This window comes from Alternaria novae-zelandiae (assembly GCF_023758075.1).
Source record: "Alternaria novae-zelandiae strain BMP 2774 chromosome Unknown scaffold_8, whole genome shotgun sequence".
Classification (NCBI taxonomy): domain Eukaryota; kingdom Fungi; phylum Ascomycota; class Dothideomycetes; order Pleosporales; family Pleosporaceae; genus Alternaria; species Alternaria novae-zelandiae.
In genome coordinates, this window is record NW_026056968.1 from 1,353,800 (window position 1) to 1,368,185 (window position 14,386).

The 14,386-nt window shown below is 51.6% G+C and overlaps 3 protein-coding genes across 3 annotated transcripts; 1 reads left to right on the top strand and 2 right to left on the bottom strand.

Moving 5' to 3' along the window:
* Positions 1 to 734: 734 nt before the first annotated feature.
* J4E88_004883 (uncharacterized protein) lies at positions 735 to 2,987 on the top strand (the record flags this gene model as incomplete). Its single annotated transcript, XM_049398526.1, has 3 exons — positions 735 to 802; positions 850 to 901; positions 951 to 2,987. 3 exons carry the CDS (start codon positions 735 to 737, stop codon positions 2,985 to 2,987), a joined length of 2,157 nt encoding a protein of 718 aa, XP_049256087.1.
* Positions 2,988 to 5,427: 2,440 nt separating this feature from the next.
* Positions 5,428 to 7,245, bottom strand: J4E88_004884 (uncharacterized protein; the record flags this gene model as incomplete). Its single annotated transcript, XM_049398527.1, has 1 exon — positions 5,428 to 7,245. The coding sequence occupies one exon, from the start codon at positions 7,243 to 7,245 to the stop codon at positions 5,428 to 5,430; it is 1,818 nt and encodes a 605-aa protein (XP_049256088.1).
* A 3,995-nt stretch (positions 7,246 to 11,240) lies between these two features.
* On the bottom strand, positions 11,241 to 12,911 carry J4E88_004885 (uncharacterized protein; the record flags this gene model as incomplete). The annotated part of the gene is made up of 4 exons (XM_049398528.1): positions 11,241 to 12,209; positions 12,318 to 12,323; positions 12,421 to 12,855; positions 12,903 to 12,911. 4 exons carry the CDS (start codon positions 12,909 to 12,911, stop codon positions 11,241 to 11,243), a joined length of 1,419 nt encoding a protein of 472 aa, XP_049256089.1.
* Positions 12,912 to 14,386: the final 1,475 nt, after the last annotated feature.

The following is a 14,386-nucleotide window of genomic DNA, read 5'->3' on the forward strand; positions in this document are numbered from 1 at the left end:
CCAACGGTCCACACGCAATTCGGTGCAGTTGACTTACCACTATTCGCACCATCAAGGTCAAGCTAGTGACATTGCATCAGATTCCCGACTACGAAGACACAGGTTCACGACAAAGATCCGCAGACCATCTCAGATATGTTGATGCAATGGACGTAGAAATGAGGCGTTTGGTCGTCCAGCTGGGACGCATTGGCTTGGCGCCAAGCACCGTGAACCATCTCGTCATCTTGCAGTTCATCGCGGTTCTCAAACAGTCGTCGTGAGTTCGTGTCCGGCAACACAGAACCACTGTGACGGCTGCTCGGGACACGTCTGAACAGATCCGTACTACCCTACACCTTGGCAATCCCTCGCGTTCCTGTCACCCGGATTTCTTTCAGGCCGCACACCGTCTCAAGCTTCATCTGGCAGGTCCTGCAAACACAACATGCGCGTTCCATGGAACCCCGCTCCTATCAGCGATATCATCGTCCAAAAAGCACAAGTCCAACGTCTGCCCAGATGCCGGCTCAATAAAAGTCGGTTAAGCCGTGGAAAGCTTCCTTGGCACATGGCTAATGAGGCAGGTGCGTATCTTCAACGTCTTGGCAGTGATTGTGATGCTCCGCTCCGCATAGTGACGCCGCGCCCGATAACCCGGACTACAAATTATGTCCCAGTAGTCCGGCTTGATCTCACAGAGGTCTCTCCTGCACTTCCGACTTCTTGAATCCGTCTCAAGCTGTGCAGAAAAGATGGCCATCAAGAAGGTGCTCGTGGCCGCTGGCCTCTTGCTGGGGTCTGCTAAAGCCATAACAGTCGAGTAAGTCCAGCCTAATGCTTGCGCACCTTCATTCTGACGATACTTAGGGGCATGCTTGCTGCACCTCGCAGAAGCACTGGTAACTTGAGCCCCAAGGGAGTGAGTCGACCAGCTTGTCTCTTATGGTGGCTGGATGCTGACTTTGTAGGACCGTGCTTTGTTCTCCGAGACGAAATTCAACTGGACGTCTGAAAAGTCCAGCACTTCTTGGTACTTCATTGACACCGAGTCTGGAAACATCACCAAAGCGCCCTTCGGAAGCGATGCCTCGGAGGTTGTGTGGGTCGGTGACACTGCGGACAGCATTCTCTACCTCAACGCAACCAACGAGGAAATTCCCGGAGGTGTCACTCTGTACACTGCTGATCTCAGTGGCGACTCTTTCGAGCCAACCTTGGTAGCATCTCTACATGCTCCTCTTTCTGGATTGAAGGCTGTCAAAACCGAGTCAGGCATCAACTTTGTTGGCAATTGCCTCTCATACGAAAGCAATGGAACCGCATACAACCCCGAACTTGTCACAGCCCCGAAGAGTCTCGGACAGTTATACGACAGTAACTTTGTAAGGCATTGGGATTACTACATCACTGCCGAGCGTGTTGCTGTCTTCAGCGGAGTTCTGAACGGCGGCAACGGAAGCTACAACTATGGTGGAGAGCTCAAGAACCTGTTGTACGGCATGAACTACACTGTGACGCGCCCAGAGAGCCCTGTCCAGGGTTCCTCAAGCGACCCGGGTGACTATGATCTGTCTCCCGATGGTAGCATGGTTGCTTTCCGTACCAAATCCCCAGATCTCCCCAAGGCAAACTACACAGCTAGCTACATCTACGTTGCTCCATTTGACGGATCCGCGGTCGCTGTACCAATTAACGGACCTGGCACTACTGCCCCTGAGACAGCTCAGGGTGCATCTGGTGCTCCTGTTTGGTCGCATGACGGCAGCAAGCTGGCATACACACAGCAAGATGGCATCGATTACGAATCAGACAAATACAAGCTGTACGTTGCGGAGATTGATGGTATGAACAGCAAAGTCCGCTCCGTCGCTGAAGACTGGGATTCCAGCCCGACCGGTCTCCAATGGAGTCCTAATGATGTCGATCTTTGGGTCACTTCCGAGTTGCACGCTTCTGTTCGCTTATGGCTTGTTCCCGAAGACGCGCCAGCCGACTTCACACCCGTCAACTTTACCGGTCCTGATACAGTGCTTTCCGACTTCGGTGTTCTACCCGACGGCAGTGCTTTCGTCTCAGCAGCGGCTTCCTGGACCAGCCGGATGTTCTACAAACAATACCCTGGCCAGGACAAGCATGTCCTCTTCACTGCCAACGAAGTTGATCCAGAGCTGGAGGGTCTCAAGCCAGACTCTGTATCGAATTTCTGGGTCACCAACGATGACGGCGACGATATCCAGACCTTTGTCTTCTACCCCACTGGCTTTGACCCAAGCAAGAAGTACCCTCTGGCGTTCGTTATCCACGGTGGACCACAATCTACTCAGGGAGACAACTGGAGCGTACGATGGAACTTGAGAACTTGGGCAGATCAGGGCTTCGTTGTTACTGCAACGCAATTCACCGGATCGCCATCTTACAGCCAAGCCTTCACGGATAAGATTCAAGCTAACTGGGGCGGAACTCCTTACACTGATCTCGTCAAGGTCTTTGAGCACCTCCGCGACAACGTCGACTATATCGATACCGACCGTGCCATTGCCGCCGGCGCATCATTCGGTTGCTACATGACAAACTGGGTACAAGGCCACGACCTAGGCCGCGAGTTCAAAGCCCTCGTCTGCCACGACGGAAAAATCAACCAAGTCGGTTCCTACGCCACCGAGGAGCTATGGTTCATCCAACGCGACAACAACGGCACGGTCTGGAACGACCGCGCCAACTACGAACTTTGGGACCCTCTTGCCCATTTCGCCAATGCCAGCACACCCGAGTTCATCATCCACAACGATCTCGATTACCGTGTTGTGCAGGCCGAGGGACTGCAGACGTTCAACATTCTGCAAAGCTTGGGTGTGCCGTCGCGCTTCCTGCACTTCCCCGATGAGGGCCACTGGGTGACTAGCAGGCAGAACAGTCTTCTCTGGCACAAGTCCATCTTCAACTGGATCAGGTACTACGTCGGATTAGACGAGGAGCTGTCGATGGATGGCGTTATCACGCAGTAGTTAGCTATCGAGTTTGAACAGCCCGTAGTCATACGAAGCAAGTGCAATAGAAACATTTTTATCATTGTGCCCAACGTGCCTTCTTGTTTGCGCATCACCGTGGCTAAATCCTGGAGAATTAGCTACTTCAGGCAGGCGCTTTGCTCGGCTTGGTGGCCCTTGCACCTAGTTCTTCCCTCACAACCCCTCGAAGCGAAAACCAAACATCTACCTCTTGGAAGTCTACATTACCCTAGGGACTGTGTTAAATTCGGCTTACACACTAATGTTCGTTTACTTTCTTGTTCAACGTGCTTAGGCGCATGCAGGTGCACAGCCACGATTGTAGTGGCTGGCACCCCACCTGCAGCTCCGCCCCAGGCATCAACACCACATGCTTGGATATCATCACCTTGGTCTACCACTTTGCTTGAAACACTCGTTAATTAGCGCACCGCTTTGTATACGCTCTACCCTCAGCACCCGCTGCTTCATCTTCGCGCACGTCACGCAACTCGTAGCCCAATGACGGCTTCTCCTGAGACAGAGCACCGTCTTCTTTTCCGGCATGCGCCTCTGGATCATACACAACCGTCCATCCGGCTTATTAAGATCACGCCTGGTCTTTCCGCGGATGGGCTGATCAGCTGTGGAATATCGCATGTGACTATCGAGTCGGAATATGTATGCCTATCCTATCGCTGGGGTGACGAAGATCCAAAAACATCGAAGGACATATTCTTGGACGGAAAGTTGTTCACCATACGCCAAAACCTGTATGACTTTCTTCATCTGGCAAGCACCGAGCCTGAGTGGTCACATGTCATGCAAAAGAAGTACTGGATCGATGCTTTGTGCATAAACCAATCAGACGGTACCGAGAGAAATCATCAGGTTGCTCAGATGGGCAAGATATTTGCTAGCGCGCGACTCGTCCATGTCTGGCTTGGGAAAACGTCCAACGTTGATCGCATGTCCACGCTACTCTCCAGGAGTTCTTCGTATGGCAGCAAACATATCGGACCTTTCGAGTTACAAACGAACTTGAACTTGATTGGAAGATACATTTTGCACAATGAGTACTGGAACAGAGCCTGGGTTGTCCAGGAAATTGCTCTCGCAAGGGACGTTGTGGTTTCACTCAATGCAACAACGCTGTCGCTACTTGACTTCTGCAAAAGAATCGATTGCCTCCGTCTTGACCTTACGCAAACGCCTTTCCAACAGTTTCAGGTCTCTCATACTCCAGACTCATTGCAGCCACTGCGGGACATGAACCTACTGTCTTTGCTAGGTCGATTTCGCGACAAACACTGCGCTGTGCCAAGAGATCGCGTTTTCTCTCTACTCGCAATGTGTCATCCAGAGGAACAGATACAAGTCGATTACGGGAGCCCATGGACGGATATATTCGCGCAAATACTCGCGAAAACCAGACACATCCCGTGCATCTGTTCGGCTGCGCTTTTGGCGAGGAGTCTTACGCCGCCTAGTCGTGCAAAATCTGATGATGCAATCCCTTCCGCCGAACCAATGCTCACGTTCGAAATCGAAGACGTGTTTCTACACGATACCAGTCTTTTGTGGCAGAGATACCTTGAACCTAGTGGTACGGTTCCTTTTAATGATGAGCGTGTAGAAGCGGAACTGAAACACCACAAACTAGGTCACAGGGCTTGTCTGTGGCATCTGTTGGAGATTCTGCGCTTTGCCAATCGCGACCCAGCCAATCCATTGTTTCTTTCTACCCAAAGTTCATCGCACGCGCCTCTCGAATACCAAATTCCTTTGCAGGACTTGTTACGCGACTTGCCTGAGTATACATCAAATTTGTCGGACGTTGAAAAGCCGCTGGGTTTTGTCGAGTTATTCCGCGTCTTCCTGAGATCAAGATCTAAAAGAGATCACTATCATCGATTCCGACGAATGGGTACTACGTTGCGTTTGTTCAACGTTTCACCTGGATGGTATCTGAGCGAACCGGACGACATGATTGAGACTGTGACGGTGCATGTCTCGTTAAGTGCCTTGGGTAAAGCATCAGAAGGTATAGCGCTGTGCGGATGGCAGGGTGAGAAGGAATCCCTGACAAGAGACGATAGGTTGTTCAGACAATTCAGTTTATACTATCCATCAGAAGATCGAGAAGGGGAACATACCTGATATAGGCTATAAAACATCACGTTCGCTAAAGATTTTGCTCTAGTGCAGACGGTTGGTTTCAGGAGGGTATGTATATCTGGGCTGGTTGGTAGCTGTGTTTTGAGGCAGCTAGTATGTATCCGCAGCGTTTCTGTTTATTAACTTGTAGACCTCGCATTTCCCTAGAATTGTAGCGCACGGAAAACAGTTCGTAAGTTATGACGGCGTGGTTGTTTCATGCAGCGTAATGGTGGATAGTACACCTAGAAGAATCCCAAACTTTCCCAACATGGAAAACACTTAGCTAATGTTCCCCACTTCAGAGCCTCGCCTTCTCAGCTCTCGAAGCTGGATGCCTCTCGTCAATTCTCGGCAGCTTATCACTCCACGTCCTCCCATTCCGCATAAACACCCTCCTCCAATCCGTCGGATTCAGTGGCGCCTGATCCCACCTCCTGCCCCTCTTTGCGCTGACCTTCGCTCGCTTCTCTTCCGCAATACCACTAGCAGCAGCGACCTTCTTGCCCCTCTCCGCACCAAAGTTGCTGGGAATTGCTTGACTGAACTCCTTCGCACTGACTTCCAGCAGCGCCTCGGTATCAGCTTTGATCCGGTCTGCAAGAAGACGGATAGATGACTCAGCGCAGTGAGCGGCGGCGCGGCGTTGCCAGTATTCTAGGAAACGATATCCATGGCCGATCATACCGCACATTGCGCCTGCTGAATGGAGGAAATGGCCGTTGCCGAAGGAATCACCTACCACGACTCCGTTTGTCGCAACGCGCGCGTCGGTACCGATGCGCTCAACGAGGCTGAAGGGTTTGGGGCCGTACACCATGGCGACTCGGCGGAGCTCGTCTGGCGAGATTTCCAGGACGAGAGAGGCTTGCGAGATGTAGTAGTCGTAAAGGAGGAGTTGATACGCTGCGAAGTATTCGGCGGAGTCTTTGCTGGTCTCGGCACCGACAAGTCCGCGTTCGACTGGGCATAGCGAGACAAACTCAGGTACCTCGACGATGAGCCAGGAGACCCTTGGGTCACCTTCGTGGCCTACAGCGATCTGCCGTACCCATGATTCATTGCCATGCTTATCAAATTCGGAAGCGATACGACGACGCAACCGTCCATCAACGAGAATATTGAATTGGCCAGCGACGAAATCTGCTTGCGCTACTTTGGCACCTTGACCATCGCCATGGTCAACCTGTACGTCGTGCTGCTGGAAGCCTAGTTGCTCTGCTTCACGGCAGTTGATGCCTGTGGCGACGCTGAACAGCTCTGGGACTCCAAGATCGATGAAGTCACTTCCTGGCGTACGGATTCGTTGAAGATCGTTATGATATTGAACTTCGGTAACTTCCTCGATCCGAATTTGGACGCGACCACACGGAAGATGAACTAGACCACTTCCGTCCTGTACCACGCGGTGTTTGGTGAAGAGGCGGCATCTGGGCGTCTTGCTAGCGTTGAGATCAATTTTCTCGAGCGCCTCGAGATAGCGGCGGAGAAGAAGCTGGATGGAAAATGCCGCAGCTTGCCATGTCGACGGTCCGTCGAGCACTTCTCGCATATCAGTACGAATTTTGGTCGGGCACGGGTGCTCCGGAATGGTCGGCGGAGGCACAGTGGTGACAGTGCGATGCGGCTTGCCGTTCTTCCAGCGGTCGTCGATGTACTCAATATTGTGGATTTCGCCGACCATATGGAGTTCCTTCTCATATCCCTCGATGATAGCTCCGGGTATGATGTCCCTGGATTTGGTCATGGGATGGTAGAACAAATCTGCCAGACTAAGCAGTGTTCCATCCAATCTTTTCGGGAGATTATCCAGTCCGTAACGATCCAACATCATCTTGTCGATAAGGCCCAGCTGATGGTACATGTCTTCACGAATGTTCCAGTGCACTCCTAGAAACGGGTCGCCGCGAAGTTCAACACCGACTGCACGGCGGCCCATAGCTATAGCCCACAGCATCGCCAGCATGTTTGCGCCTCCAAGGCCGATGGCAACAAAATCGGCATCTTTGACTCCGGATAGCGTGGTTGAGCGACTGCCGCCCGGAACTTTGGTGTTCTGGGTCCGTTCTTGGGCCAGATACTTGGTCGTTGAGTAAAGATTGCTGTTACTGGAAGCCATTGGGGCTAGAATGAAGTTCAAGTTGAATTGACGAGTGAGAACAAGACGGGTACAGCGCTTCTTCAAGGGACCTGAAAACCAGTATCCCCGCTGAACCATTCCATGCGGGACGAGGCGTCTGGCGTTTACGTTGCAGAGGTGACTTACCGTTCTGGTACATCTGCCCCGTCAAGGCCCTGGATGCCTACCATGCTGAGTCTAGGTTCCCCACAGTTGCTAACTCAAGAGGAACTAATACAGTTCGCATCTTACCCGTGAGATAGGCGGCGTGGGGCGGCACGCTGCCACGTATCGTTTATTGGCGCGACGAAATATGTGCCCCTACAAGCGTGAATCCTGTCATGCGTGTCCTGCACGTTGTGTGGTAGTTTCGGTGCGACGGGCCTTTCATAGAGTAACCCATGAAGACTGTTGTGGCATTCCCGTCGGAGCTGTTATGGAAGCAACTACATTTGGCATGTAGTATCGATAGTAAGAATCCAATCGCCTCTGGCTGAAAACATGTGCGGATCCTACAAGTGACAACCAGGTTCTGCACGACTGTGACGGTGGTTTTTGAACTCCTCCACGAGCGCACGACGATAGGGTAGCGTGATCTAGAAGCGGGATATCATGAGCTTTGTGCTAACGATGCATGAAGCACAGCCGGAGTAAAACCTTCTTTCCCCCTCACAAAGCGGGCTGAGCAAGGCGATACATTTGTGACAGGCGCCGCGATCAGGTGGGTATGTTGCTCAAGGCCTGCCACGCCATCTAGAGTGGAGCCTTACTTCCATGGATGCAGTAAGCGACGCATGCAGCAATCAATGCACCGTGAAGGCGGGGAGTTTGCCGAGGCCAGGAACGATCGAGGGTGCCATCGCGGAAGGAATTTCGTCGATTCGGAAACGGATGTGACAACGAGCTGTACACAGTATACGGTCGCAACTTGTTCCGGCAGCTGGTCGCGAGGGGACGAAGGATTGAGGGTGACCGGGAGCGACAGAACGGAGATGTGCCACGCTTGGCGCTAAAACACGCGTCCGAAGCGCGGAACGCGCTCATAGCTCGATGGACCCGGCATCGACTGCGACCCCACAATCGAGGTTTAGCTCTCACAATCGCGCGCCTCGTGTACAATTAATCGCAACATTGCGTCGCAATGCTTGAAAGCGGATTTGACATGTGCACTCCTCATCTCCCACGTGGGACACGCCACGCGAAATCGCCACTACTACGCATCCCTTCTACCGTCGAACGTGTTCAGTCTCTCAGCAACCGCTTAGCATATCATGTGCTCCAACATGCGACCTGACAACGCCTGGCTAAGCACGAGAATCAGAGGCTATTGCCATAAATCTGTTGCAACAGATCAGCATCGCGCCCCTCGACCGACGCGTATAATCCCGACTATCGTACACGACACACCAAGGTTACCACGCGCCCGACCCTCCATCACTTCGCCGTCATGCCCTCCAGACTACGAGTACAGTCTTGCAGCACGCTGCTGTTTCGCCGATCACATGTGCCGCATGGGTAATGCCACGCCCTTCCTCTTGCGCGATGCGGATATACGTGGACCTAGCAGCTGGGAAGCTATGGAAACATGGGACACACAATCATCATACATCTCGACGTTGACGTCGGAACAAGGCCTCTGTCGGACTATATACCCAAACAACGAAGAGAGAGCGCACCACCTCCACGCGCAGGTGCAGGAATACGTTTAAGACTATGCACGGCTCAGAGTGTACAAGCGTCCCTGGAGAGAGAACTTGTCTCGATCTATGAGCGCATGTGTACACGGCATCCATCTCCCGAAGCAACTACCAACGTCAAGGTCTGCTTTTCCCGGCCAGTAGGGACAACAGGGTCATCCTTCGGAACAGTCATGGAATGGAAAATTTGTACCAACCTCGCTACGGTATATCCCGCCTCCAGCAGAGCAAACTCTTGACCCAGGCAAGCTCGTGGCCCGCCATTGAAGGGAAGATACCCGTACCCTGCATCTCGCAACAGTGATCCATCCTCCCACCTCTCAGGGCGGAACTCGAGTGCATCTTCGCCGTAGATGTCTGTACGTCGATGCATAGCGTATACGCAGTAACCGACAGCCTCGCCTTTCCTGACTAATATCGGCGACTTTCCATCTGGGCCTCCTCCAACAGGAAGTGTCGTCGTCTTCAATGCTGCACGAGAGTTGACCGGCACGGATGGGTAGAGGCGAAGTACCTCCTTCAAAATGAGATCAAGATACCTCATCTTCTTCAAATCCACTCGACCTGGTCGAGGCGCATGCTGTCCGAGGCCTACTACTGCCTCTATTTCCGAACGTAACCTTTCCAAAACTTTAGGGTGGCGGACCAGCAAGCGCAAGGTCCAGGTGAGGCAGCATGCTGTTGTGTCTCTGCCCGCCAGTAAAACGTTGAGACACTGGTCGCGAAGTTCCTTCTTGTTCCGAGTCTCTTGGATGAGCGCGTCGATAAACACATAATGCTTCTTGTCCTCGGCTTCTACTTTATCGGGTTCCGTACTCTCCGCATTGTCCAGTGCTCTCTGAATCGCGTCGTCAACGAAGCGGTGAGAAGTCTTGCAAGCTTGCCAGAACTCGGGAGTACTCGCAAGCCAGTACAAGTCTCCCAGCCTGCCACGATGCGACAAGTAATCCTGGCCCAAATTGAAGGCTGCTGCAAACTCAGACTCTTGTCCAGCAATGTCGCTGCTTTGCAAAGAGCTCAATGTTTTGCCAAAAAGCAGGAATGTCGTCGTGTCGAAGGTCAAGCGAAAGAATAACGGTTGGAGATCAACAATGCTGTCTGGACGAATTTGATCGATGAGGCTTTCGACCGACTTTTTCATCTCCTCGAAGTTCTGGTAGCGATTGGAAGTGAATTGGGGACGGAGTAGCGCCCGCGAGTGTCTCCATGCTGCACCGTCTTGGGTAAAAATCCCGCTTCCCATCAATGGAGCAAAATGCTTGGGTCGGAGCCCAAGACTGAAGTCTACGATAACGTCAACGCCTGTGCGTGTCCTAACTATGCGGTTTTGGCGAACCTTCAAACTGGGTAGAGAGGATTTCTTCGATGTTGCGTGGTTCAACCGTATTGATACCGCGAGCTCCGACTATGTAGTGTCAACTCCGCAGTGTTGTTGTGCCTTCAAGGACTCACGCAACTGCTGCTCATGCGTCGGACCGCTAGAGTTCACTATGTCCACGAAGAACTGCAGGATGGTCTGCGCTCTTGCATGTTGCCTCGCTTTGAGGAGCAGATCCAAGCCCTGTGGCCACTTTGCTGCCCACTTGGGCGGTGCTTTGCACCCCATCTGCGCGGCATATCGGTCTTCTTCCTGGTGATCATCAGCAGCATCATCTTTCATTCTATCAACCACGCCTACCTCGCGCTGCATTTGGCGCTTCCAGACCTTATAAACTAGCAGGCTGCAGACGACTAGGCACAATAACATGCTTATAGTCGCCATGTTACTCAGCTCGATGAAGGTGATCAAAAATGATTGACTATGAGCGTTGTAACTACGGAGCCGATACGACGCTTTTGCGACAATAATCTTGCCCGCAGGTTGAACCCGGGAAGTCTCAAACACCGAGTATCTAGGCAAACGCTTCAGGTTTGTTTTTGTCGGCTGACTATATATATTTGGGTCAGTGCACGGTACTTGCAACAGCGGTAGGGTGTTGGCCATTAGGCGCTTTGTCCTGTGGCCTCGCCAGTAAGAAGACGGTGATGAAGCCAACACTAGTGTGTTGGTCAAGCTTGGCTCGTGCCGCGATCCTTACCGCAGTGTCTGTACTGTTGCAGACGTCTACAACTGGTCATTTATGCTGCTAAAAAAGGTGAAGCAGCACAATACCAGCAGGAAAAGGAGGGAAAAGAATAAGAAGACATCGGACAGAACGCACCCATCCCCGATTACCTAACCCATGTATTAGGCAATCGCTACAAGCTCTATATTGTCTACGTCAGTGCGGTGCGCACCAACGCGCTTACATCGCCATCTTATTCCGCAGGCGCATGAGTCTTCCTCCTCTTGCTCAAAGGCTCCACAAACATATTCCCTAGCTTATACTCCAATTCTTCTTTCCTAAGGACTCGGAGGTGGCCGGCAATATCACTACCCATCTTATCACCCGAGAAGACGGAACCTAATCGCCTCTGCGATCTCTCGAACTCCGCTTTCGCTTTCTTTCTCAGCATTCCGTAACCTGGTCGCTTTTCTGGATTGACCTGGAGACAGTCAATTACTAGCTGGTGCAAGACATTGGAATACATCGCATCGTAACCTGGAATGTCTGTCGATGTGAACGTATTGCCTTCTGCAAATTGGAAAGAAGCTTTTATGCTGTCCTCGCATATCTGGTCCGACGTCTCTCTTCCAAGCGTAGTATGCATCAGCTTCCAGATGACCATTCCAAGCGACCAAATATCTGCTTTGGCATTAACAGGATGATGGTGTGCTGCCTCTAGGATGATTTCCGGGGCTTGGAATCCTTTCGTTCCCCAATCTTTCCTCCCCTCTGAAGCATCTGTTGCTGGTGAGATCCTCTTGACGACATCGTAGTCAGCAAGAAGAGTTTTTGGGTACGCTAGGTAGGGTTCCTTAGCGGTACTGATAAAGATGTTCGCTGGCTTGACATCTAAGTGCACCATGCTGTCTTTGAACTTCTCCCTGGGCTTGTTTCCACCTCTTTTTCTTTTCTTTGCCATTTGTCCCTCCTTTCCGACTTCTGGGCCATTCTCTGGTCCTTCCGCCGTCTTGACTTCGTCGAGCGTCTCTCCGCACACCCCCGTGTTTAGGGTACATATGGCATCGGCCAGTGCATGAAAGACCATCCAGATAAACTGCTCTGGTATTTGTTTGTCCAAATTCTCTTCCTGGTAATAAACTTTGAGAAGTTCGCTGAGATCTCCGTGCTCGGCGTAATCAGAATACAAGCGATACATTAGCGTACCCTCTTGAGAGGCAGCCTGGATGTGATGGCAATGATCACAAAGCTCCAGTTGTCGACTGATATTGTATTCATCTTCGACAAAATTCACCATATTCTGCGAACCACAACGTATCTTCTTACATACCTTCCGCTAGCTGATGTTAGTACTATTTAGCGACGTAGGAGTTGATGAAGATACTAACTTTCAATATCCTACCCGTGTCGTCGCATAGCACGTACAGGCATACCACTGTGCGCATCTTTCTGGATCCACTGAATCTAGTACGAGAGTCCATCAGCGTCTTGCACCATCGCCATGCTTGCGTTGCGTCGTCATGTGGTTCGTCGAGGCCCCTCTTCCTCGTTTGGGGAGGTGCTGCTCTACCAGTATCTGCTTCGGTAAGACCGACCCTTGCTATTGCGATCTCGCCATCACTAGGCTCGTAATGAGACGTTTCTGTCTCATTCGATGCTTCCGGGTTTTCGGCCTCAGCGGGTGTCGCTACGCCATGCAACGGGTCTTGTATGTCGCGAACATTATCTTCTCGGGCTCCCGATTCTGCCTGCTTACGGCCTCCATTAATCACTTCTTGGGGAGTGTCCCTAGAAGACTCTTCTTCGCTCTCAATCTCACGATCTGGCGCATGGCTGACCGCCCCAGATGCGGCACGGTTGATGTATTCCTGTTGCGCCGTGGATGTCGTCTTATTCCATACCCGTGAAAGCACACCAGCCCCATCAATCCCGCCCTTGTACTCCGTTAAGAATAGCAAATATCCACGCCGCGCATCGTTGTTGGGTAGTGCACTGAAAAGCTCATTGTATCTCTGCGTCGAGCCGTCAGGTAAAGCCAGCGGATCTGCCATGTATGTGGTCCAAAGTTATTTTGCGCAGTACCGAAGGTAGCTCTTGTTTTGATCACAAGAACGCAAAAAAGCCCCAGGTATTCTTTGATTATATGCTCCTTGTCTTAGGTCGATAATGTATCGAACAAAGGCTCTATACTTCATTGTTCGTGGTGTGTTTGCGGCCACACCCACATCCTGATCTTCGAGTAGCTAGCCCTGAAGACACATCTTACAGACCTGAATCATTCTAGACCATGTATATAGAACGCACCGATGAGATTCGGTGTATTAGATGATGACTTTCATAAAATCACGGCCAAAGATGTTTGGTATCGGCCGTTCATAATCAGGTCAAAATGTCCAGCAGGTGAATACCTTGTACACCTGGTTCCTGTCGTATGAGGGACACACGAATACATTATAGTTAAGGTTTGTATTTTGAGTGAGCATCAAACTATTATTTGCATCCAAATTCGTCTTGGTTTGGCTCGTGCGGGAGTGATGACTGCCTAGGTGCTGCATCGGTCTCCTCGCATACCGATTGACCCTGGACCTTCACTTGATTACCTAGGTAAGAGGGCGTTGCACTTAAAATCTTCTGGAACAGCAGATCAAAAGCTAGCTGGAAACGATTTTCAGATTACCTTTGGTGACGTAACACTCATATTAACATGGAAGGCACCTTCCTTAAGGTTGAGCTTTGCTCCCCAACACGGCAAGCGCCCCTCACCTCCAATTTTCCTACGCTAATCGCTCTCTGTCTTCTGGCTACACTTCTGGATATTATGAAGTAAGACACGAAAGTTCATCTATCAATCAGTGCGAGCGCAACGTTGCCGCGCGGTATTGTCAACGTCGCGCTTTCCATTCGACAAAGATCTCGGTCGAGACCCATCACTCCTACCCTCCACACCCAGTTATGGCGCAAGAGCAGATGAAGAACACGCGACAGCGACCTCTATCAGGTCCATTAATGCCTTCGCAACACCGACCATTCGTCGGACCTACCCCAAACATGTTGCCGTCCAAATTTCCAGCCAGGTCCGAACGAAATGCAACGGGCGGCCAGGCCTTCCTGCCTCCCATGGCACCACCTCACTGGCCTTCTTTTCCGCATCTCAACTATCCATTCGAAAATTCATATCCTGATCTCACAGCCAGACGCCGAGAACACCCACTTCCGTTCAGCATGTCGCGCAACGAGCACAATGTCGACCCTAACACTGGCGCAAGAAACATCGATCTAAAACAGCCGGCGTCACCGACGCAAGGCAGTGGTCATACAAATTCCGCTGACCAGCGACATGACTCTCTGACTAAGGGAGACACTATTCACGTCTCGCCTGCACCGCTTCCGACGGGCTGG